Source organism: Enhydra lutris, unplaced genomic scaffold (assembly GCF_002288905.1).
Source record: "Enhydra lutris kenyoni isolate GAN:26980312 unplaced genomic scaffold, ASM228890v2 scaffoldscaffold42, whole genome shotgun sequence".
NCBI lineage: Eukaryota > Metazoa > Chordata > Mammalia > Carnivora > Mustelidae > Enhydra > Enhydra lutris.
The window spans coordinates 749,439-776,089 of NW_019154126.1; the positions used below are offsets into that span (position 1 = coordinate 749,439).

The following is a 26,651-nucleotide window of genomic DNA, read 5'->3' on the forward strand; positions in this document are numbered from 1 at the left end:
GCAGTTTCAAGGTTAACTCCTTGCTCTACTAACTGTAAATGGTTCTCACAAGGATCTAAAGAGAGTTAAGTATAAAAGTGGGCCAGAGCACCATCTCGAAGTGGCTTCTGCCTGTTGAGGAGAAGGATGAAAACAGCAAAGTGGAATGACAGGAATTATGCCCACCAAACAATCTGCTGGAAAGCATCAGACAGCACAGTGTGGAAGCTGGGAGGTCATTGAGAAACCCAAAAAGAAAACACGTAAGAGGTCATTTTTAACCAAAGCTCCAGCTGGGATACAAAGTGTCAGTGCAATGACATGAGTCCTCCTTACCCAAATGCCTCATGGGTAGCGGTTAGCCTTGGTAAACCCTAACCACAGAGCGCACCCGTGGAGTAGTAAGACACTGAGTGAACTGAACGAAGAATACATCACAAGGTCAAATGTTAGGACACCAGGTAGATTTGCAAGTTTCTTAGGAGAATATGGGGCCTGCTTTATGTACTGCTAACTGTTACATGCCAGGCAGTTTTCTAAGTGCTTAATGGACATGAATTCCTTTAGTCCTCCAATAATCTTAAGAGGTAGGAATGATTAATATGTCCTTTTTATAAATAGGGAAACTGAGGCACTGAGACGGTAAGTAACTTCCTCAAAGTCATACAACTCATGGAAGGTGGGGTTGTGAGTGGAACCCAGGCAGTCTGGTCCTTGAGGGGACCCGGGGAGCCCAGCCACCTGGTCACTTAATCTCCACATTCTTCTTTCCACAGCATACCCTTTGCCCCCCACTCCCTCCGCATAGGTCGTAAGAAGGAGTTCCTAAACAAACACTCTCAGAAGCAGATGGGTAATTAAATGAACAGGAAACCAAAAAGTCAGTCAAGTCCAAAGGAGAAAACACAAACACGATGGTTTTTCAAATTTTTTTTGCCTGCACCACCTCACTGTGAACCCAATCGATGTAAGAGAGACAAGTGGAATTGTTCTGCTTGAAGCAACGGGCTCAGAAGCCATGCAGGCTCTGACCACACTGTGCCCTCTGCTCTGGCTTCAGGCAGCATGAAGGACTAAGGGATCCTGTTAAGAGTCCTGTCCTACATCAACCACTGGTTGAAGAAAAGACTGGGGATACTGGTACCCGTTCACCTGTCCTTGTTCTCTGACTTGGCATCAGATGTTAGAGTTAAAAATAATAATAATTAGTGGTTTGCACCATTTTAATCAGAAACTCTCCAGGTTGGTCATTAAACCTCCTTATAAGGACTTTCTGGGTTTTGTTTTGCATCTCTATCCACTTAATATAGGATCAGTGACCTTACTTAGCACAGAATAGTGAAGAGGAAAGATAATTAGGGAGGAAAAGCAAAGTTAAGGGATCTGTGGTGGCTGAGAACATTGAGAAAACTTTTGTGTGTACAGATTTTGAAGCAAGTGTCTCTGTCTTTGAAAACGAGTGGCTTAGAGAGTGGTTCCTTTGTTTATTTATTTTCCTTACTTTTCCCCTTCCTGTTCCCCAAAAGGACAGGAACTCAGGGTATTTATTCTTGCTCAGTGCTGTTTTTTTCTAAACATGATCTAAGCAGTCTAAAGTCTCCATAGGAGGAATTGTCACATCTGCGGGGCTGCTTGGGCGTGCCCCCTTTGGTACCTGGAGATCAGGTCACCTAAATTAGTTATTTCCAAAATATTTCTTCCAAGGACACCAGGGCTAAATACCAGAGATTGCCTTGGCTTTTTTTTTTTTTTTTTAAGATTTTATTTATTTATTTGACAGTGGGCAGAGAGAGGAGGAAGCAGGCTCCATGCTGAGCAGAGAGCCCGATGCGGGGCTCGATCCCAGGACTCTGGGACCATGACCCGAGCTGAAGGCAGATGCTTTAACCCACTGAGCCACCCAGGGGCCCCTTCCTTGGCTCTTTAAATCTAGATAACCGATGCCACCATTTCTACAAGACGTTGGCTTCTCCTGGCCACTTGAACTCGTGTATTTCCCTTCATTGTGTGAGCAGGACTCACTCCTTCTCTAGATTCCGCTCACAGACATACTATGCGCTTTTCTCTTCTAGGAATACTGGGTGCCAAGGGCTTTACTGAACCTTAGCAAAACCAATCAATCCATTCTGAAACAAACTCTTCTAGAGCCTAGGAAAAAAAGATAAGTAACCACTCGATGCATTGTATGGGGCTAGTATAACTTTGCTTTAAAACTATAAACCCATCTGACTTACGAAGATAAGACAAAAAATCCCAAATAAAATATTATCAAGGAAAAACCAAGGATGTTTTAAAAAACACATCAATCCTAGGACTGTAAGGATGCTTTTGAGCCATTAGAAAAATATCATGGTTAAACACAGTGGATTGACTGCATACAATTAGCTCTATTCCCTCCTGAAACCCCACCAAAATGCCAGTAGAGAAAGAAATGGGAATATATATGTGCAAGGACAAAGAGGAGGGGAGAGATGTCAATGGTTTTTGGAGGCAAAAGTGATTAAGGAAGGGCTCTGACTCAACCTAATAGAGAAAGTGAAAATCTAAATGCCTATGGAGGGAATTGTCAATGAGAATTATAGGATTTGTGCCACAAAACTTCTGAAACGCTCACAAGTTAGTCACTAGGTTCTTAGAAGATGAAGTGATGGGGGAATGGGCTAAAGGAGCAAGGGGTTGGGGAACATATGAATGGAGAAGGGGGTCCTTTGAGTTCCCTTCTCCAACCCAGCAAGACATGAAAGCCTCCTTTGTTGGAGTCATTAAACCAGGGGAGCTCCAGACCTCAGTGTACCAAAGAGGTCTGAGGAGTGACCATTTCCTAAGAAGGTAGGAAAGAGGGAAGCAAGCAGGGAAGAAGGCAGGGAGGGAGAGAGGAAGAAAGGAAGGATGGAAGCAGGGAAGGGAGAGAGGGAGGAAGAGGGGGAGGGAGTAAAATTAATCATATCCAGCATTTACTGAGTACTTACCACGTGCCAGGCTCTGTTCTAAATGATCAGTATATATTAATTTGTTTGATCTTCGTAACAGCTCAGCAAATAGGCCAATAATTGTACAAAGATAGCCGAGACAATTTTTTAAAAAGAACACAAAAACAGGACTTACACTCCCAGATACTAAAACATACTAAAAAGCTATAATAATGTAACAGTATGGTTTGGATGCTAAAATGGACATTTAGGTAAGGAAACAGAAGAATATAAACGGACCCTCACATATGAGAATGAAAGATAAGGATAAAAATGATGTTTCCAATCAGTAGGGGAAAAAAAAAAAACCAAAAACAAACAATTCAGTAAGTGGTATTGGGACAATTGACTTTATAGACATTTGGAAGATACAAGTTCCAGATGAGTTAAGGACAAATGTAATAATAAAAACATGTTATAAACTTGGACTCTAAGGAAGGTCTTCTGAACTAAGACTTGCTTGGCAACATGCTGAAGGCAACACTTAGAGCAAGCACATTATTTAGCTTTCTGATATATTGTGCTTTTTGTTTTTAATCAGTAGAATGAAGATGGTAATAGAATTAATATGAAGTTTACACTGATTGGCAGAGGGTAAATCTCGTTTGTTACGTCGAACTTTGTGGTTTAATAGTTGCATCCAATTCTGTATACCTCCCTCCTCTGGAGGTATTGAAATTTTATTTTTCCTGCTGCTATGAGCAACACATTTGAGTCTAATATGCAGACATTCCCTCTATGTTAACTCCTGTGTCTCTGCACCTCCGCAAGTGATAAGAAAATCTCTCCTTTGACATTTTGGGCAAGTCCCTAACCTACTGCATGACTGGTTGTGAATGGATGGTTATGAATGCCCATTCAGAAACAGCAAGAGATCTGTGAATTCTGGATGTTCTTTGACTTTCTCCTTTTGAGATCAGTTCCCATAAGAAGAAAATTTTTTGGTCTCACCTACTTGGTGGGCGTCCTGTCCACTCCGCTGCCGTAAAGAATGAATGCTTTACCAAGGGAAGTGAAAACATTTTTTTTTTAAAGATTTTTTTATTTATTTATCAGAGAGAGAGAGGGAGAGCGAGCGAGCACAGGCAGACAGAATGGCAGGCAGAGGCAGAGGGGGAAGCAGGCTTCCTGCAGAGCAAGGAGCCCGATGTGGGACTCGATCCCAGGACGCTGGGATCATGACCTGAGCCGAAGGCAGCTGCTTAACCAACTGAGCCACCCAGGCGTCCCGGGAAGTGAAAACATTTTAAGGTCATTTTTTTCCCCCGATCTGGAGCAGTAAGGTAAAAAGATAAAGTCTGCTTCCTTGGTGAAACTGTTCTGTGGGTTATTTGGCTGCTTTTCATCTTCCCAGATAACCCATTATACGACAAAGTAGCTCTATGCCTAGATAGAGACTCAATTCCAAGTGACAGAATCCAATTCAAACCGACCCAAGAACTTTCCTAAGGGGACAAATCTGCTTCAGTCGCTGCAAAGTCCAAGGCCTGTTGTAGCTTCGGGCGTAGCTGGTTTACCTACCCAGGTAAGGCCTGGCCCCACCTGATCCTTAGGAAATGAACCACACCTGCTCCCCACCCCACCACCAGGAAAGAGGCAGAGCCTTTTTGTCAAGAGAGGAGAGCCCAGAGCTCAAAAAGCCACAGCAGTGACCTAAGATGTTTCCTGGTTCATCGAGTCCTGCATGAAGGGCAGCACCGTGATCTTCTCCCGTAGGTTATTGCTGGAAGGTCTGGCTTGGTTGTGAATCCACGGTCTGTAGGGTGTCTGCGTCAGCCCTTCTGCTGTGTCTCCCCAGTGAGGCCAGAACACGAGTTGCCCGTCTCTATTTCCTGTTCTGCCTCCATGTTATTTTGTTGTGATAGGAACTAGGTAACAATCCTTATTTGGTTTTGTGTGTGTGTGTGTGTGTGTGTGTGTGTGTGTAGTTTAATTAGAACAGGATGATCTACAATATATAACCATCATGAAAGTGGATACTCATGACCTCTAACAGAACTGGCGTGCAAATCTCTTAAACATATTCCTGGGCCTACGCAACGTTCCTGAGGCTTCTTCATTCATGCCTGAGGGTCTGAGTGCAATAGTTCTTGATCTGTGTGAACTGTTAGAATTGCCCTTGACAGGGTGGCTCAGTCGGTTAAGCGTCTGCCTTAACTCAGACACTCAGGTCACGATCCCAAAGTTCTGGGATCAAGCCCCTTGTGGAGCTCCCTGATCAGTGGGGAGCCAGCTTCTCTCTCTCCATCTGCCCCTCCCCCTGCTTGTGCTCTATTGCACTGTCTCTGTTAAATAAATGAATATTTTTAAAAATTGCCCTGGACCTCAGATTGGGGGCTGGACCTCTATTGGTAGGAGGAAAGAGGAAGCCCCTAATTTCTTTGGGAACCACTACCTGATTGCTACCTCCTGGGGCAGAGGATGGGGCTTGGTGGCCCAGCGGACAAATGTGTGGCCCATTTCTGCCCACCCCCACATACACCACCCATCTCCCCCACAAACCGTAGCCCCCTCCACCCAGAGAGGTCCCGGAACTTGACAGCCTTCCCCAATTCCATCTGCCTCAGGATAGACTCGGGCACCTTCCATCATTTCTGTGTTCTCAAATTAGGTCTGTTGGTTTTCTCTCCACTCCTTTTCTCAGCCCTCTCCACAGTCTCTCCCCTCTGGGAGCCATCCCAATGCTTTGTCTCCAGCACCGTGGCAGGCGGGTGGCTCTCGGTAACCAGGGGCAACCAGGAATCTGTACCAGCTATTTGTGCCGCATTTGTCAGGCACAATCTAGCCGGCGAGCTGGGCAGACAGGGAAAATGTGCCGCAAAGGTTTTCTTGCACAGTGAAATATTATCTTCGCTTTTTTTAGAACGACCAGTCCATGGGCGAGATGCAGATAATTGGAGGCGAGGATCTTTCAACACTGGCTGGAAAGGTTTGTTAATGTGACTCTGCTGGGGCTGCACTGATGTCATGGGGAAATCAGTGACCTTCATTTCAGGTCAGCTCTCGCAATGCATTTCAGACACTCTCCGGGGTTGGCTAATTCATGCAAATGGATGTGTGAATCCTTTTAATGATTTCTTCCTTCTAAAACACTCCTTTTATAAGGCTTCCAGGACCCAAGGCCGACCAGATCTTTGGTCTCCAACCTTCCTTCCAATCTCATTTCAGACAACCCCGTATTACAAAATCCTTTGGCGCTCCTGCTTTCTTCCTTTTCTCCTCTTGCCGTTCCTCCAGAAAAGGAACCTTTATTTGTATGCTTTTGTGTCTCTCATCTATGCCTCAGCACCTAGGCCTTGCACTAAGACATTTAAACAGGTTTGTTGAAATATCTAATATTTAAGGAGGGGATTGAAAAGGACTTCTGGAGAACTTCTGTTCCAACCTTATGCCTTTTTCACTCCCATGCAAAAAATGCAATCCATTAAATCATGGGGCGAACACCTCCACTTTCAACTTGGCGTTCCAGACCTTCCAAAGCTTAATAATTAAGTGAAAATCTGTTTGGATTCTGACATAAGTACATCCATGGAAGGAAGCATTGTTTCCTAAAGCACCTGGCCTTTGTGGACCCCGAGATTCAAGTTCTGCTGTGAATCCAAGCGACAGCTCTATCGACATCTCGAGTACGCATTATCCTTGAACAACTTTAGTTTTCCGAGTGACAGGAACCAGTCTCTAGCACAAGTTTAATCTCTCATATTTATGGTTGTTATTGTGATGCAACATCTGAATGGGGTAAAGGAATAGCAGACATTTAACAGAAACATGTATAATAACATTAGGAACATGACAGAGCCCCAAGGGCTCTACCTATATAAACCAGCTTCTTTCCCTCTACTCTTTGGAAAGCCTCATAGCCATCCAAGTGGGGCATCGCTCTCTAGACGTAAATTATATTCCACAGAAATTGGAATTAACTGGCTGATGTTAATGCATCACAAGGCCACCAGGTGATATTACTACATCAGTGCATGAAATAACATCCTTGGGGCGCCTGGGTGGCTCAGACAAATGAGCGTCTGACTTTGGATCTCCGCTCTGGTCTTAATCTCATGGTTGTGAGTTTGAGCCCCACGTTGGGCACCACACTGGGCGTGGAGCCTACTTAAAACAAATAATAAAAATAAAAATGACATGCTAGAAAATTAAAATACTCAATTTCCAGAAATTCACAACTTTTCACAACCCTGAAGTGGCCTTTAAATAAGTCACTTTGGGACTTTGCTGGAGGACATTGCCTTACAGGTGTATGACAGAAGAGAAATACCGTACCCTGTGCAGTATTACACAATCACCATGGGCTATTACCAGGAGAGTTTGTCAAACTGTCAATTCTAAGAATTCTAAAGGAAGGCCAAGAAAAAAGATGCATATAAAATTGGTTTTTCTTTCCTACTTTTTTAACATCATCTTCTATTTCATTTTAAAGTGCTCTCCCTCTTACGTGAGTATTGGATATTCCCTTCCCTTAAGAGACAGAGAGTAGGGTGGGGAAAGGGTAGTTTCTTACAAAGCACAGAGTGATAGGAGGGGTGATAGTACTAAGCCTCAGTATCCCTCCCAGAATTCCTACAAAGATACCCTCCCACCATGAGAAAATAGAGATCAGGGAAGTTCAGGTGGGAGAGGGAGAAAATCAGCCAACAGGAAGTATAAGCAGGAGTCAGCTTTAGTGTTTTATTCCCAAGACAAATGATTCTTCCAGGTTACCAGGTGCTACTCTGTGGTATCTTTACATTCACCTGTATGTGTGTGCATCGATGGATTTCTATATATGCTTAAATAGGTGCTGAGTCGAACCCCTTGAGCTTACAACGCATGGGGTAAATACATCTGAGATGAATCAACATTGGTCAGGCAGGTTCTCAATGTTCACAACAGTAAAGGTCACGTATCATTATGCATTTCCGTGGACCTGGACGGACTCACATCAGAGCCGAGTACTTGATGAACCGGGGTAGACCACACTCGGTGTTCTCAAATGTGTTTTCAACCTGCCCACTTCTCTCCATCTTCATGGTAATCACCCGAATCGAGACTTTTGCAGTAGCGAAATGTGGTCTATGGCAGGGCTTTGTGAGCTTTTTTAGGGACGGGCCAAGCAGTAAATGTCTTTAGAGTTTGAGGGCTGTATAGTCTTTGTTGCAACTACTGATTCCATCACAGCGTGAAACTAGCAAACAGCCATAGATAAAATGGAAGCAAATGGACATGGCTGTGCTTCAGTAAAACTTTATTTATAAAAATGGGCCAGATGGGCCATAGTTTGATGACCTTTGGTCTAGGAACCAGCAAGGTCAGCACCACCTGCAAACTAATTAGGAATGCAGTATCTCAGATCCCACCGCAGATCTTCTGAATTAAGTCTTCCTTTTAACAAGAGGTCTAGATGGTTCCTAGGCATGTGCAAGTTTGGGAAGCATTGGTCTAGGGCCAGACCACTACTATCTCTTCTCCGGGATGCTATGGTAGCCTAACTAGTCTCCTCGAACTTCGGCCTTCATTTAACTCTTGCTATACTCCAAACCATTCTCCAAAAAACAACAGCCAAAGAGATCTTCTTAAAATACACATGGGATCCCCTCACTTGCCTACTGAAAACCTTTCAGCGGCCTCTCAATTAGAGTTGTCAGACTTAGCAAAAAAAACAAAAAACAAACAAACAAAAAAACCACCATACACGCACACAAAACAGAGAACAGGATGCCAACAAGCTGAATTTGAATTTCAAATAAACAATGAATACATTTTTAGTATAAGCATGTCACGTGCAGTAATTGGAACGTACTTAAGCTCAAAAGCCATTTATTGTTCATCTGAAATTCAGATGTAACTGGGTGTTCTGTATTTTATCTGGGAACCCTACTCCCAGTGTTCTGAGATTATAATCCAACGTCCTTCTCACAGCCTGTAAGACCTATGTGATCTGGCCCTGCTTCCCTCCCACCATCACCGTACGCCGCTCACCCCTCCTCATAGTGCTGTCACCACACTGGTTAAGCTCCTTCCAGCCAAGACCTCGGACAAGCTTGGCCTCCAACCTGGAATCCATTTTCCTCCTATGCGTCAGGTCTCAGCCTCCTGTGTAAGGGAGGCCTTCCCTGTCTCTCTGTCTAAAATGAGCAAATTGTCTTTCCTTTGCACACTTCCCACCATCCCCATTTATCTCTGCATCAGTACCCTCTTTTTTTTTTTTAAAGATTTTATTTATTTATTTGTCAGAGAGAGAGAGAGAGAGCGAGAGTGAGCACAAGCAGATAGAGTGGCAGGCAGAGGCAGAGGGAGAAGCGGGCTCCCCGCTGAGCAAGGAGCCCGATGTGGGACTCGATCCCAGGACGCTGGGATCACGACCCGAGCCGAAGGCAGCGGCTTAACCCACTGAGCCACCCAGGCGTCCCTGCATCAGTACCCTCTTTCAAGTCAAGCGCTTTCCACAGTTTGCAGTGTTTACTTTGAGGCTAATTTTTTTATGTCTGTTTTCCCCACCAGTCTGTGTAAGGTGGGCAGAGACCCTGCCTATATTATTCACCATCTTATGTCCTGCATCGTGCACGGTGCCTAGCTGACAGGTTGGAATAAATATTTGGTGACTGAGTGAGGGCAGGCTCCTCCTCTTTCTCTTAGAAAGAAACCAGAAAGATGTTTTCAATGAAGTATGGGAAAGGGAGGTCATGTTCAGAGGGAACAGTAAGTAGAAGTCCATCTAGTGGGGCACCTGGGTGACTCAGTTGGTTAAGTGGCTCCTTAGGCTCGGCTTGTGATCCCAGGGTCCTGGGATCAAGCCCCACATTGGGCTCCCTGCTCAGTGGAGAGCCTGCTTCTCCCTTTCCCTCTGCCTGCCTCTCTGCCAACTCTCTATCTCTCTGTCAAATAAATAAATAAAATCTTAAAAAAGAAAAAAAAAGAAGTCTGTTTAGCCAGACCAAAGGACACATCAGCCAGCAGGTTGGGTTTAAGCCAAATGAGAAATGTGTCAGGTGAGAGCACGTTGTCTTCGAGAAGCAGAAGGGCTTTAGTGTCCTAAGAGATTCAACCTGGGGACTGGGTTGGCGAATGCTGCACAGCTGAAAACAATGTCACTCAATGTTCGGAATTTCCTTTCCCTTAAGTAGATGAAGGCATTCATGTGGCCTTATCTGTTCACCCATCCTTCAGCCTTTCAGAAAAAGGCTATGCACTAAGACTTAGAACTTTAAAAAAATGTTTCAGAGGCCTTCCAGAATCTTTCCATCATGCAGAATGTACACCAGCTTGGGAGGAGAAAAACAAACTTGAAAAGGTGCCCAACAACAGGTGGGTACTCTTTTCAGTGGTTGTAGAGGGAAGTCGAACCGTAGTAAACACCTGCATGGGATGGAAGGGTTGTTGGAGGCCAACTTCTCCCTTACAAAGTGATTACACAATTTCTCAATCAATACATTTACACTGAAGCTGCATTTATCATTATCTTATTACACTGCCATCAACTTGTACACCTTTTTTTAACGCTTGGCACCCCGAGAAGAACTTCAAGAGTCTTCCCACACGAAATTCTTTCCTGGCCCTTAAAGAAATCCAGAGAAGGAATGATTCCTTGGAACTGTGACTGTCTTCACAAGTGGAAGTGGTTTTGCTTGGGACCAGAAAGCCTGGGGGAAAGGGAGAGAAAACGCTTGAGAAAAGGGAGGAAGAGAATCACAAAATGAGGGACAAAGGAGGGAAATGAGAGAGCCAGAGGACAAGAGCAGACCAATGTGACCCAAGGAAATCAGCTCAAAATAGAGAAACAATGCTTTAAAATACCAAGAATGTAAATTGGGTTTGGTTTGTAGAATATATTAAATGTCTCAATACAGAGTTTAACTCGCTCAGAAAAGCAAAGAGGAGTCGCAAACGTTTTTGAGGAGAAATGACATCAAGAAGCTGTGTTTCAGGAAAGTGAACTTAATAGGAGGATAGAGTAACTGAGGGAGGGAGAGAGACTCCAGGCAGAGAAACCAGTCAGGAGGCCCTATGGGCAGGGCACACACGAGCACTAGACCCACAGGAGCTAAGTAGGGGCCTTGGAGAAGGCGCAGCGCTTACAAAAGGAGCAGTAGCAGAGCTAAATGATGAAATGAAGGAGGGAAAGTTAGAAAAGTTTTGTTTTGTTTTTTTAAGATTTATTTCTTTATTTGAGAGAGAGAGTGTGTGAGTGGGGTGAGGGAGAGAGGGAAGAGGCAGAGGGAAAGAAACTCAAGCAGACTCCTGGCTGGCGTGGATCCTGATGCAGGGCTCGATCTCACAACCCTGAGATCATAAATGGCCTGAGCTGAAATCAGGAGTCAGATGCTTAACCAACTGAGCCACCCAGGAACCCTGGAAAGATTTTTTTAAAATCAAATTTGTTTATAAAAGAACTTTTAAAAACATGGGGACATAGCTCACCTATATAATTATCCATACATTATAAGCCCCATAACTGTACTCCATAACTTCTTAAATTCTCTAAAGATGTATGGGTTAAAATATTCAGAAAAGAGACTACAACCTCCACGGACCTCTCTTTCTTGGCTCCTCTTTTTACTTTTCTTTCCTTCTTTCTTTCTCTCTTTCTTTCCTTCCTGCTTTCTTTTCTTTCTTTCTTTCTTTCTTTCTTTCTTTCTTTCTTTCTTTCTTTTTTTTAAAGCAAAGAAAAGGAAGCCCATAAGGGAAACTGGCTGAGTCATGGTTCTAAATAGGTCATGGCTATTGAATAAAGGGAACCCTCAATGATTAAGTTAAATGGTCTCCTCGGCTCACAGTATTTAAAAGCGTTGTTCAAGCTGTCTGCACAACGTGCTCTCTGGGTGATTTTTTTTCAAAGTTGATTTAATCCTGGCACTTCATAAAATGTGTGTATCCATAAAAGCAAGAAGATTTTATTCATGTTCAAGGGAAATCTTTGAAAGGGGTGGAATAAAACCAAACGCATGGAGGCAGACCCAAATCTGGCAACAGGAAAACACAGATGTGCAGGTTAAATGCAAGATTTCAGGAGACGTGCCACCTTCCTCCACCAAATAAGTTTCTAATCGAATGCCAGAATGAAGCGTCAGAACCTGCCAAATTTCCTCCTTGGCTGCCTTAACTATTTAAATCATTCCTTTTTTTATTGCATCTGACTAGGCTAAGAACAATAATGGAAATGCCCACCAACTGATGATTCTGGCAATTTTGTGAATTATCACATAAAGTGAAATGCTGTACTGCATTCCTTTCTCCGTGGGGTTCATATTCACACTCCTACCCATGCTCCGCACCCACAATGATCCCATCATCATTACTGCCATCCCTTTGCTGGGTGTGACCATAGCTGCAAAACTGTGTCGCTGCCATTAGACTGTGGTGTGCCAGTCTATATCTGAAAAGACTGAAAGTGGGAATAACCTATTTAAGAAAATACTTAGATTTGTATAACTCCTTCCTTCTTTCTTTTCTTCTTTTTCTTCTTTCCTTTCTTTTTCTTCAGGAAACTTGAGGTGATTAGCTTCCATCGGGATTGCACCATAGCAACGAAAGGACTCACTCGAGAGACCCCCATAGAATTTTTGCCTGTGGCCCTCCCAGGTTGCAAATTTTACTTACTTTCCAGGAGGAAATGAGCTAGGTGTGATGAGATGACTAAGACAGTAACTGGCAGACATCTCAGATTCAGTGATGGGAGTTATCAGATTGGAAGCATTTAAGAGGCACAGCGTGTCCTGAAAAAATTTCTAAGGTTGTCCACTCCAAAAAAAAAAAAAAAAGAGGGGATTTTGGAAGATTTCTTGGTGCAAAATTAAAAGCAGTAGACATTAATTATAGCTCAGTTAAAGGGGAATTGTACATCGTTAAGGAAAAATAATGGAGGGAATGTGTCAAAAGTATAACAGACTAGAGAAAGAAATGGGGTCAAAATTGTTGATTTGTTCCACAGGCATTTCTGTGGAAATGGAAACAGAAGACCGTTTCCACTGGTCTCCATGTTATATGCTGATCGTATAAAGATGAATTTGTCTTTGTCCCTTTGTGGAGCTTATTCTGTTATGTTAAAATGTAAAGAGAATAGTACTCTTAGACAGTAGTGAAAATGTTTCCAAAGTTGGGGCAGTCACTTTCTCTGTACCCTTGAGCTATTTGTTCTGTATGACAATTTCCAAAGGTACTAAAGGTATTGCTTTTTTTGGGAAGTGAACTTTTCATACAACAGGTAGGTTTCTAACAATCTGGACAATAAAGTGATTGTCGTATTACTTAGGAAAGAATTTGAAAATAGTGTGATGTTCTGTAAAGGAAAAGAAATATCTGTATTGACTGCTCTATTTAACTCACTGAAGAATTCTAGATTTCTGCATAGCCCCCTTTCAGTAGCAGATGGGTTTTTTATATCAGTATTCCCTTGACCATCATTTATGAACCCACTGAATAATTTTACTTTTTTTTTTTTTTTAGATTTTATTCATTTATTTGAGAGAGCGATCACAAGTAGGCAGAGAGGCAGACAGAGAGAGAGGGGAAGTAGGCTCCCTGCCAAGCAGAGAGCCTGATTCGGGGCTTGATCCCAGGACCCTGAGATCATGACCTGAGCCAAAGGCAGAGGCCCAACCCACTGAGCCACCCAGGTACCCCAATAATTTTACTTTTTAAATACTATACACAACTCAGAAAGTTCTTTATGTTGTTACAGATTTTATCAACCCACTTAACCTCTTTAATCCTCCAAAATCCTTTGAGAAATATAGTTAAACCCTAATTAACTAATGTTTTCTTCATAACAATCCTTCCAAGAAAGAAAGAAAGAAAGAAAAAGAGAAAAATAAAGAAAAGGAGTGTTGTTGAAGTCTTAGACAGTGGATGATGACAGGGAAAACAATTAGGAATTCCAAGGAAAGAAACAAATTAAAAGGGAACGTAATTATAGTATACTACTTGACTCTGTAGTGGGAAAAAACATGAACAGTACAAGAAGATACAGTCATAACAAAGTATCTACCCCGGGGGGTGGAAAAAGAAGTGAGATAGTGCAAAATAACAAAATTCTTATCATTATATAATATAGTAAGTAGATAATGTCTAAAATTATTAAATTGGGAAATAGAAGTAAGTAAAGGAGACTATTTTAAATTAAAAGAGAATTAAAGACCCAATACATGGGCTTTGATTACCCAGACCTGCTACAAAGGCCATTTTAAAGACAACTAGGGCAATCTAAATATGTCCTAAGTTTTATATATGATATTAAGAAATTATTGCCATATAAAGAAGTTGTGATACACACACACACGCACACACACATGATGGAATATTATTCAACCATAAGAAACTAGGAAATCCTGCCATTTGTGAGAACATGGATGGACCTTGAGAGCATTATACTAAGTGAAGTAAGTCAGATAGAGAAAGACAAATACTGTGTGATCTTATTTGCAGGTGGAATCTAAAATAAAACAAAACAACACAAAAACTGGACTCACAGAAAAAGAGATCAGATTTGTGGTTACGTGAGGCAGAGGGTGGGGTTGGGAGTAGGGAAATTAGAGGAAGGTGACCAGAAGGTTCCAACTTTTGGTAATAAGATAAGTAAGTATTAGGGATGAAATGTACAATACAATGACTATAGCTAACACTGTTGTATGTTATATACAAAGGCTGTTAAGAGAGTAAATCCTAAGAGTTCTCATTATAAGGAAAAAATTGTTTTCTTTTTTTGCTTTCTTCTCTTGCTGTATCTATGTGAGATGATGGGTGCTAACTAAATTTCTTGAGGTAATCATTTTATAATATACATAAATCAAACCATTATGCTGTACACCTTAAACTTATATGGTGTAGAAATTTTTGTGTATGTGTATGTCAATTATGCCTCGATAAAACTAGAAAAAATGAAAAACATAAAATAAAAGGATTATTGTCATTTTTGTTAGGTGTGATAATATTTTGGCTATGCATAATATAGAATGCCATGATAACTTTAATATAAAGTACATAAGCATTTTTAAATACTTTACAGTTAGATACACAGCAACATTTAGAAAATCTTCAGACTTTCCTATTTGATTTTGGATCTGTATATGCATTCCTTGATTTTAAAATATGTTTAAGTAATTTTGATAATGTATTTCTGGATTAGTGCACATTCAAGTCCCACTTCCCAGTCACCACTATATCTTACAGTTAAAGCTAATGCATTCAAAGATGACTCCTGCTTTGCAAGGTTCCAAGCTTTTAAACAACAAATTTAATTATGTTCTGTGCACTTTATCTAATTAGGCAAGAAGGCAGACTAACAGAGTTTTAAAGAGTTTTTCATTATAAGATTGAAACAAACAAACAAAAAAGATTATGAGCTAGGGAATTAAATTAACCAAGTATTCTCCAAGTATTTGGGTTGGTTAACAGGCATGGTTGGTAAGCCTCAATCAGACTAAAAATACACATCCTAACTAACTGTTGTGGGATAATGGTTAAGAACATAGCAAATGTGTTCAGAATACCAAGGGGACTCCTCTGTCTCTGTGACTTTTAGGGTAAGGGATACTGTGGGCATGATCTACTTTAAAAATGGATGAGATAAGCTTACATTTCAATGATAAAACTAGGATTTTTAAAATGTATTTAATTGGGGGGAGGAGTTGGATTGCTCCATCAGTTAAGCATCTGATTTCTGCTCAGGTCATGATGTCAGGGTCCTGGGATCAAGCCCCACATTGGGTTCTGTGCTCAGCAGGGAGTCTGCTTTGCCCTCTCCCTATACCCCTCCCCTACCTTACACACTCTCTCTCTCAAAAAATAGATAAAATTTTTAAAAAATGTATTTAATGACTAAATGACTATTTAATGACTATACCTGAGAGGAAAACAGTTCCAGAAAGATATTTCCTCCTAAGAAGCATGTAGTACATAAAGTAAATATGGTTTTGGTTGGTTGACTAATACTTTCATTACTTAAATCTCTTTTGCACTAGACGGAAATGAGCTTTCTAAGGTGTAAGGCTTGATAGAATTTTTAAAGTATCGTATGAATCACAGGGAGAAATAAGAGTCATCCAAAGGAAAACAACTTTACGTCATACCCACACCCTTCAGTTCATTGCAATGTCATATTAACGCAGTCGTGTTTTAATTCAGGCGACAGTATTGACATATAACTACTAATCCATTTAATTGGTTGGTTTTAACTCATTAATCAGTGTCATCAGTTATTAATCCCCCATTCAGTAAATAATTGCTAAGCATCTATATGCAGCTCTATATACCCTAGGGACTGAGAATAGTAAGCAAGACAGACATGATCCCCATCCTCGTGGAGCTTATATTCTAGTGGGAAGACAGGTATCAAACAGGAATTGAAATGAAACATAGTCAGCGTTTTTAGGGGAGAAGGAGAGGTAGACCTTGAGAGCACATAGAAAGGAACCCAACCATGCTTCTTAAAATATCAACCGGGCGATTCATAGAGCTCTCCCTAGCCCAACCCTTCCTCGAGGTTGAAAATCCAAGAGTAAACACTGAATCCCCAATGACTGGTAGCTATGCAGGAATACAGGACTGTCAGAGCTGAATATATGATCCTTCTGCAGAGCGCTGTCTCCATTAACAACATAGTTTATGTGGCTCATTTTCCTGGTAAACTCTTATAAACTTTGTGTGCCAAGGAATGCTTGGATGGGGTGCTTGCCGGAATTAGGGACGTGGGTTGACCTTGTGGATAGGTCGTCAGACAAGTCTAGGATCTGACATGACCCTGCTAACCTCAATATAGATACCAATATGGTAGCACCGAATATTTGCAGAGAGACTGTTAACATGAACCTAGGATACCTACATGACCACCGAACATTTGAGTTAGATGGATGGGGGAGGACCAGCTAAACAAATTGTGAAATTTCTAACTGTAAGCAAAACTGTGGGTCTGTCTTGTGAGCCAGATTTGCATCGTATTCTTAATAACTGTTGTGTTGGTTTTTGTTTATTTGTTTGTTTAATTTCAGAACGTCCTCATTGTTGAGGTAAGCTGACTTTTCTTTATCCATATGGGGAAGTTGAAAGAATCTAACGGTGAGTTTTGAAATATAGAACTTATTATCCAATTGGTCAAGGATCTATTGAATTTCCACCATGCACATGGCTCTCCAGATTTCCTAAGAGCTAACTAGTATCAGTGGCCTAAAACAGTTTAGAATAAAAGCTTTGGAATAATAATTTCGTGGTACTTTATCCATTTTTATGTCTAATTTCATGCCCGTCCACATTGGTTTTTCTACCAATGTGCGAATCAGGCATTTTTACAGAAGAGGAAACTAACCCAACAGAACCAAATGTATGTAATAGCAAAACCAAGATTTGAATTCTTTTCACCCTTGAGTCAGTGTTCTTGCTAATGACCCCTAAGGACTTCAAACAATTCTACCTTCAGCAACCAAGTCATAAATACAATCAATTTTCAAATGGCAATCCAAGAGAAAGCTATAATTTAATTTAATTTTCTGCTAAAAAAAGAAAAATGGGAGAGAACGGGTCCTACGGAAGCAGCAGACTTAATACAGCACATGGCCACTTTTCCTTCAAGAGCACGCCTGTCTTATCAACTGGCAGGAATTCAAGAGAGCTGTTTTCAAGCTTTCGTTACACAATTGGCTGTGTGTGCCATTTGTATCTGCAGTCCTCCCGGCTCAGACCTAAGCCAGGAAGTAAACCCTCTAGCCAAGCGAATTGCCCAACCCTGGCTAAATTCAGACCTGTTGTTTTGATAATCAGCTCCCCGACAGCTGATTTCTGTCCCAAGGACAATACATTTCTGCTGCCCATTCTCCTCTAATTGTGCAGCAGCTCATCAGCAGAGATGAGCCGAGAGGCTCACTGCAGCCTCGCACCCTCAGAATTCACAGGCTGTCACCAGCTGCTGTCCAGACACATCTCACTTCCCGGCCACAGAATGCCCTATTGAGTGGGGAGGGCAAGGGGGAGGTGTTTATCCATTCAGTGTATTCAAATGTACATCCCATGTCCATGAAAATTCATGCGTTCTGTACTGTGTCGCATAACCTCGGGGCCAAATTTAGTCCTTGCATGCGCGTGCACGAGTCCCAGTGTGCTCAGTGAGCAGCCCCATAGGCTCTCCAAAGGCCGAACTTAGATTTCAACACGGCTCAAGGATTCCAAGAGGAAATATTCACCGATATACTCCCCTAAACCCAGCTTCCAAGAGAGGTACCTGTCTAAAAAATGGAACCAACCCCGCCTCCTACTTTGACTCCATCTGATGGCAATTCTAATTATGATGCATTATTAATAAGGCATACAGTCATCTGTCTTGATGCAAAATCTGTTATGCCGTCCAAATGCGCCCAGCTGAACGTGTCTGTCCTCTTTGCAAAGGATGTCGTTGGAACCGGGAAAACCATGAGGGCGCTGCTCAGTAGCATAGAGAAGTACAAGCCCAACATGGTGAAGGTCGCCAGGTGAGTAGGACATTCATGTCATTGATGCTTCTTTGTGTCCAAAGAAGCCCGAGAGGGGCGCTAACACAGGAGGTTGTCCCCAAAGAGAGCAGTCTTTTCCAAACCAGTGACCCTTTTCCCTGGGGTGTTATGGCTTGACCACATTGAACAAGTAGCACATTTGACTGCCAGCCGGAGACAGAGGAAGGGGAAGAGGACATGCTTTGCTGGGTGTCTGAGCCTCTCCTTACTGCCCCTCCATTAGCGGCTTCCGGGAGCAGCTGGCGGAGCCTGGTGCCAGCGCCCCTCTCCCTTCCTTTTATCTAGGATCACTGATGTGGTGCCCCGGTAGCAGGAGCATGAATTAGGGGGCTGGGATGGTGCCCCATGTGCTCCAGGAGGTGGGGAAGGGGGGATACCTATTTTAATGATGTTCGGTTCTATTTGCAATTCCCAGAAGTTTTATCTGGATCACTAAACGCCTTTTTTTTTTTTTTTTTTTTTTTAATGGTAGTTTGTTGGTGAAGAGAACACCTAGAAGTGACGGCTTTAGACCTGACTGTGAGTGATTTTGGTTTCTGTTGGTTGCTTGCTTGGTTGGCTGGTGTTGTTTCGTGTTGAAGCATGTCTGGTTTCCTATTTGCCAGCATTCCATGTGATACAGAAGCTAGAAAGGTTTGATAATCCCACAGATCTCCCAAGGTGTCCCCAGCCTTGCCGATAGAACCCTTTACAACAGGACAGAACCCTTTACAATGAGAGTTTTTAATCTCCCAGTTCACATTTTTCACAGAAACTCTGTTGTGTGCAATGGATAGTTTTGTGTTTAGGTTTTCCATAGCACCTTAAAGCCAAAGAACTCAGCTAATGGGCTTCAGGGGGGTAGAGGGAGACTTGACCCCACCAGACTGGATGACATGCAGGATCCCTGCCTTGGCCACTGGCCCTGTCAGTCAGACCTGGAAGGCACTGTAGAGGGATCCTCGTACCATCTCCAGGAACTGTCACCAGACAACGCTCGATGCCAACCTTCAGCAAGCCTGAATTTTAGCATGCAAAAGGGGGAAATTCAAGACACCTCTCCCGTCACCCTCAAAGGAAAGTTCAATAACGCAGAGAATTGGCCGAGGAAGTATCTCCATATACCATCTTCGTACTTGACTTCATATGTCCTGGAGGATTTGGCTCATACAGGGCACTTGGCTACTCTCCTTCCCATAATACGAATTGTTCCAATGCCAGGAAAAATAAACAAGCATCTTGATTATTTATTATTCTAACACTAGAGGCGACTTTTTTTCACTCACATAGGCAGACTTCAGTTTGATTTTTATAACTTACATTTGCTCTAAGGCCTCTGGGATCATTTGGTTGCGGTTCTCATCAGCAAGCTGAAAAAACATCAGAGCAAGAGAAGCACGCTATGGACGGGTAATGACATTTCACAAGTGACTCTTTATTCTAAAAACAAGTTTCATCCATGCTGGGCAGATAGAACCAATAGCATGTCCCCGTCCAGGTCCTGGCCTGGAGAATATAATCTGGATGCAGTAAGGTTAGGCAAAGTTAGTAAACAGAAATCTTCGAAGGAAATCATGGAAGATCTCACAGAGAGAATTTAACTGAAGCTGAAAGATTCGCTTCAGACCTAGCCAACTAATTACAGATTATTTGCATCGCTGACAGCAACAACATGAATAAAATAATGGCAGATAACACTAGTAAGAGGTCATGATGGGCCCTCCACTCTTCTAAGGGCAACACAGAGATCAACACATTTCCTCCTCACAACATTCGTCCAAAGTAGTTGCCTATTTCACAGCTGAGGAAATTGAACACAACAAGGTTCACAACAAGGTTCCAAAAACAAGGTCTTGGAAGGTCACGTTGCCGGAAGTGGAGAGTCAGTATTGACCGGAGTCAGTCTGGTTCTGATCACTGCCTTACTCTTGCACTACGTCTATAAGTAACATCCACCAAGTGCAAATAGAAGTGTAGGAAATGCACCCATTTTCCAACTGGACGTAGGTCGCCCTGATTCCTAACTATCCCCCTGATCTACTGATCCAATGTCCTTCTTTCCCTCCCCGACAGCTCTGGAGGTTTGACCTTCGGAACTGGCTTTACCCAGTCCCAGGTGCCATGCCTACTGTAGGCTTTGTTCCGTTCCCTGTGATGTCGTTACTATGGTGACAACCCGGGTGCTCTGGGATTTACTAATACCGTTTTAGCTGGTTCAGAATCTCTGTTTCTTCTCCCTGGATTTCTCAGGCTTGATACTTTTGATTCCTTTCTCATAATTGACTCTTTCCCATATGCTCAATGACATCTTCTATATGCTCTGACATCTTTTCTTCTGCTCTAGCTTCTCCTCTTTATTTTTCTTAAGGCAATGTACAGTGTGGAGGGACCAAAGGGGGTTTCTATCAGTGACATAGAATACAATCCTTTAGAAAGTAAGCCCCTCTCTTCCGGCACTTTCTACAAGCAGGAGCTAGTTGCCTACTCCATGTGAAACATCTTTGGTCATAGGAATCACAGTGGTGGTGAGTAGTCACCAGAGGAATAACTTTCTCCATGCTCTAAGTCCATTGGCTATACCGAAGTCCAGTTTCATAAAACTGAGTTCCTCTCTCATCTGCAATGCTGTAATAAACAAACAGATTCAAAAAAATTGGAAAGAGTTTAAAAAACCATTGGACGATAGGCACATTTATTCTGTTCCAAGACCTGTGAAGAAGGATCACTACTGCCTGTTCCTTAAAGATCCTTTTCCATAAAAATCACCTTCCTTTCAAGACATTTTTCCTTTGTTTAACCTAAGTACCTCATACTGCACTTAAATTCATTTACTCCCATTCTTCCCACAATAGAGATAGAGAGCTAATTCGTATCATCTGTCTCCTGAATTCAAAGACTAGTGTTAGAATAACCCTTAGCGTTCTCTTCCTCAAACTGAACAATCCCACTTCCTGTCATCTGGTCTCCCAGGTTTGGCTTCCCAGGCCTTTGTCCAGCTGAGGACACTGAGCACAGTGGGAGAATGGCTTCCAGTGGCAACAGCCTGTGCACCTAGTCAAGTAGTACAGGATTGGAATACTTCTGTGTGAACTGCACTTCATGCTTCCAAAGTATTTTCTTTGGCATTATATTATTGGATACTGCTCACTTCGGAACCACGGGGCTCCATGACTAACTCATGCATACCTCATGCTCTCCCCTAAGCTGGCTGAGCCCTTTCTCAGCTCTGTGTGGTAGGAGTATAGCCATCCTTCCTTGTATGTTTGTTTGTCTACCTGTCTACCTGCCTACCTGCCTAGTCACTCTGGTCCAGGACCTGTTGAGCTCATCCTATGCTTTGCTTATCATTTTTCTCACACTTGCTTCTCTTTAAATGAAAGATCCTCCAGTTTAGGTGCCAACATTAGCATATAGTGGCTTTCTACTCATTTGATTCCTTTTTTTTTTTTTTTTTTTTGTTCTCTCTCTCTCTCCTCAGATGTTGGATTTGAGATTCCAAACTTATTTGTGGTGGGTTATGCCTTAGATTACAATGAATACTTCAGAGATCTGAATGTAAGTCATGCATGCAAATCCCTAACTTCCTTTTCACAAGAACTTCACAGTTATACGAACTTAAGAAATTATTAAAATAGTAGTCATGATGGCTGCCACTTACTGAGTATCTTCTGTGTCGGGACTATTCTGGGCACTTTGCATTCATAATTCCAATTACCATTGCATGTAGTTCCTATTCCCCATTTGGAGAAATGGTGTCACCATATATACATGGACCCCTAGTGTAGACCCCTCAGCTGTGTGACCTTGACCAATGTTGAATGATCTAGAGGTAAACATCCTACCTAAAGTGGACCAATTGTGTGCACTTTGTGACCTAGGGAGTCAGATTCATAATAGAGCTCAAAACCAGAACAATAATGAAACTTTTTCAAGCATTCAATTGGGTCTCTTTAGATTTTCTATATGTGCACACACATAAATGCGCACATGTAATTTGAATGAACAATACCAATTTTAATATGATATTCTGTTATCACTGCATTACATTCTCTGCACCTCCTATTTTGTTGAGAAACCGAGTCATTTAAATCGTCTATTGTTTCAGCACATATGCGTGATCAATGAGCATGGCAAAGAAAAGTACCGGGTCTAAAGGAGTCAATTCTCACCATTGACTCTCCAGATAACATCGTAACTTATGACCACAGTTGGAAAGCCAGCATGTAGAGTTTGTCTCCCCAGGCATCTTCACTCAGCAGGATATAAAAGAAGAAAAAAAAATGTTTTAATGAGAGAGCTTTCTTTTCTGAGGTTATAACATAAAGAGTACCAAAGGTTGTTAAGGAAAAGAAAGCAATGCTTTGACTTGTTCCAAATTAAATACTCCGCCTTGTGACTCATGAGTTCTATCTACCTTCACACTCTCTGAAACTTCACCTTTCTTGATTCCAACACAGCCTTTAAGCTTGATCACCATACCTCCACCTAGTTACTCAAATATTTTTCACTTAACTTTTTTTTTTTAATATTCCGTTTTGGTAACATTTTGCAATCTGAAGAAACTGGAAGGCTTTCCAGTTAAGCTCTGAACCCAAATCCTGGGAATGCAACTAGATTCCCATACTAAAAAAGGAAAGAAAGGACAATTTAATATAAATTTCTGTTTGTGCATTTCTGGCAAGCCATAACTATTTGCTTTGACAAAGCCTTTTTGAACTGTAGCATATAATGAATCTTAATGATGTTATGAAATGAGCCTTTGCTCAGTGCTGTTGATACTGGCTTCCGGTATGTGATAACGGTGTGTCATGTCTGCATGGATGTACTCAACTGTGTTTAATACTCTGAATTTTAATTAGAAAAAATACAATGGCAGCAAGGCCCTCGTTTCTAAGCTGCATCTTTTTATTTGTGTGGGACATGAGCAAATGGCAGAATTCGCGGGGCGGGGGGTTCAATTCAAATTGAAGCAAGTCTGAGGTTTTTCCTCTTATTTACATCAAAGGACAAAACACTGTTATATATTATCATCAACATGAACACAGAGGTTGAATAATTTTTTGAGTGATCTTAGAAGGCTTATCCGACAGCCCAAGGCATTACAGAAAATCAGCACACTTAAGAAAGTCTTTTTCTGAATAACAATTTTTTCCATTTCCACTGTTTTATGAGATGTTTTCTAATTTATGGGAATTTTAATTGAAAGTAAACTCGAGTGCCAATAGAACTGTTTTTTTTTTCTCACTTCCTAAAAGGAGAAAATGCAAAATAAATAACTAAGCGGCCTTTGTTTGGTTCTGAACCATATGTGGCATATTGTTATCAGGTTCTAGCTTCCTTAAAACTAATAAAGAATAAAAAACCTTGTTACATTTCATAACTGCTTACTGTTTTTCTTCCGCCTTTGTATTTTTTATATACTTTCAGCCATTAAAATGTGTGAGCCAGTAGCTTAAATATACTACTGCATATATCTTTCCTGGGGCTTTATTTTTGTTAACCTGGAAAAAATCCAGTATATGCACTAGTATAAGCAAACGATTAAGCCAGACTTGATCTACTGCTTTTTTTTCTCCTTAAGCTTGTTTGTAAGACAAAGAATTTTAGTTGTAAAAGATTTTCCTGAATATCTTTGTTCCAGTCAGAGAAGAAAATAAACCACACCCAGATATCCCAAGTGAGAAACCAGCAAAGGGAATTCCTTTTAGCTTTGTTCCGTAGAAGAATCAGTTACCAAGTTAGAAATTGAAAATACTAATTGGCCAGTTTCTTAAATTATCAAATTTGTGTTCTAAATACAGTTTCCACTATTCCACCTTTATATCAGAAGACCTAGAAAAACCCAGATACATTTGATTATAAATATAAAATTATCCATAATCTTTACAAAAGTATTTTCCATAGAATGTTGAATTTTAGCAAATGTCAGTATGATTTCTGAGGACTGTATGTTTATTTGAATTAGGAAGGAAATTGATCTGCTTCGCAAAATCTTGAGAAGGACTTGTGCTAGTTAATGCTGAAAAAGAAAAATCCATTAAACACACAAGAAATTTAGTCATTCCTGCAATTTTTTTCCTATCACACAATATTTTGACAGTGATATCCAAGAATGTCATCTTGGGAAAAATAGTATTTCCTTTTCTCTTGCAAAATTCTAATCGGTTTAATACCTCAGGGTTTTTTCAATCCAGACCAAAAATGTAAAAACTCATAACCTGCTTAGCAACCGATGCATTTATTAATTTGGTGTTCCAAAGCTGATTGGTGGGGGTGGGGCAGGGACAGACAAGTGTGTGATGTTTTATTTGGATTCAGTTACAGTAATTAGTAATACTTTTACTACAGTAATACAGTTACCTAATCAGTAATACTTTGGGATATTCCAAACAAATTAGAACGCTTCATTATAAATTGGTTCTTTCTTACTGGGTTGGAATGTATCCAATATTGAACCATGCACTCCCAGTGTGAACTGCAAATAGTTGAATCTTGATGCACCTTATTTAACCTTTGGATGTCTTTGGGTATAAAATGGTTTACCATGTTCCAGGCCTTCTGAGTATTTTTTCAGCCTCCCATAGGATGAACTTGGGTTTCCCCAATGGAGAGAGAAGGTGACCCATCCCACTTCTAGAGAACTGGTGTCATGGAAATATTTCCTCACTTGTGTAATAGAGGTAGTATGTTCTTGGAAATCAAAACCCTAAATCACACTCCCCACCCAGATGTCTGGCTCATTTGGGCAAAAATAGCGTTTGGGATTTGTCGTTACTGTGCCATCATAAAGTTCCTTTGGGATCACCAGATGACACTTGAGGGCTGGTGGGCAGGCTAGTTTCAGGAGAGGAGCAAAGGGATTGTGGAAGGGAGGTTTGTGCGTTGATGTTGGGATGCATGTAGAGGGACAGAAGGTGTACATGGAGAAGACTGCTTTGTTTCTTGGCCCAGTCATCCGCGATGTTTGGTTCTGAACCCTGTGGAGAGAAGGAGACAAAGACCCCAACTGAAAGAGCCACTTTCACCGTAGCCTTTGGGCCACACCCTGGGACAGACAGGCCATTGACATTTCACGGAAGGTCATGCATAGTCCGTTCCCAAAGGGGGAAATAATGTTTTTGCCATTTCTTGGCCCAAAGGACCCCCTTTTCTGACTTTTTCTGCCAGGGTGGGCTTTGCTCAGAGATTAGTAGGAGAGGCCATGAAGACAGAGTGGGATACTGAAGTCCTGCATTTTTCTAAGGGGGGAGAAATAAGCCTGAACTAATGTTACTGTGACGTCGTTTTTATCCAGAGCCTAATGGGTATTGGCTAGTAAATAAGCTGCAAAGGAGGATAGTGAGTGTAGACGACTCTTTCAAGAAACCTGGCTGTGAAGACCAGAGACACATAACCACAGCTAGAGGGCTTTTAAAAGATGGGAAAGGCTTGTACATTTTTATTTACTGTGGAAAACAAAAAACAAGGGAACAGTAGAAACAGTGTATTCATTATCAATGGCTCCATAACAAATCACTCCCCAAACTGAGTAGTTTAAATGAGCAATTATTATTTCTCAGGGCTTATGAGAATTAGGAAGATGGAGCAGGCACTGTGGGGATGGTTTGCTTCTGCTTCGTGAAGCCTTTTGCTTCAGCTGGAAGATTCAAAGGCTGAGGGCTACAACCAAGTGACGGTAAATGGTCCAACATGGCAGCCATTAGCCACATGTATGTGTTTAAATTTAAATGAACTAAAATGAGGGGTGCCTGAGTGGTTCAGTGGGTTAAAGCTTCTGCCTTCAGCTCAGGTCATGATCTCAGGGTCCTGGGATCAAGCTCCACATCAGGCTCTCTGCTCTGCCTGCTTCCCCCTCTCTCTCTCTGCCTGTCTCTCTGCCTACTTGTGATCTCTGTCTGTCAAATAAATAAATAAAATCTTTAAAAATAATAATAATAAAAATAAATAAATAAATTTAAATGAACTAAAATGAAGTAAAATTTAAAATCCACTTCTTCATTCGCATTAGCTACATTACCACTGCTCCATAGCCTCATAAGGGAGTAAGTTACCATATTAGCACAAAGAAAATTTCCACCATCCCAGAAAGTTCTGTGGGTAGCTCTGATCTGAAGATTTGCCTGGTGGTTGATACTGGCTGTTGGCAGGAACCTTAGCTGAGGCTGTGGTCAGTCAATTCTTCTGTGTGATGTCTCCATGTGGTTCAAACGTCCTCACAACATGGCAGCTGGGTTCCAAAGGCAAGTGCAGAAAGACAGAG

The 26,651-nt window shown here is 41.6% G+C and overlaps 1 protein-coding gene across 2 annotated transcripts in view; it reads left to right on the forward strand.

The window, feature by feature from the left end:
* The window catches only part of LOC111155571 (phosphoribosyl transferase domain containing 1), a 95,978-nt gene extending 69,966 nt beyond the window's left edge, over positions 1-26,012 (forward strand). Inside the window, exons 4-9 of one of the 2 annotated variants that reach the window (XM_022515815.1) lie at positions 5,812-5,877; positions 16,922-16,939; positions 18,309-18,391; positions 18,885-18,931; positions 21,870-21,946; positions 22,497-23,277. In XM_022515815.1, coding sequence (XP_022371523.1) covers positions 5,812-5,877; positions 16,922-16,939; positions 18,309-18,391; positions 18,885-18,931; positions 21,870-21,946; positions 22,497-22,544 — 339 coding nt within the window. In that variant the 3' untranslated portion in view covers positions 22,545-23,277. Of the gene's footprint in view, positions 1-5,811; positions 5,878-16,921; positions 16,940-18,308; positions 18,392-18,884; positions 18,932-21,869; positions 21,947-22,496; positions 23,278-25,950 lie in introns of those variants that run through there. The other variant, XM_022515816.1, reaches the window with a different exon arrangement.
* The last annotated feature ends 639 nt before the right edge of the window (positions 26,013-26,651 follow it).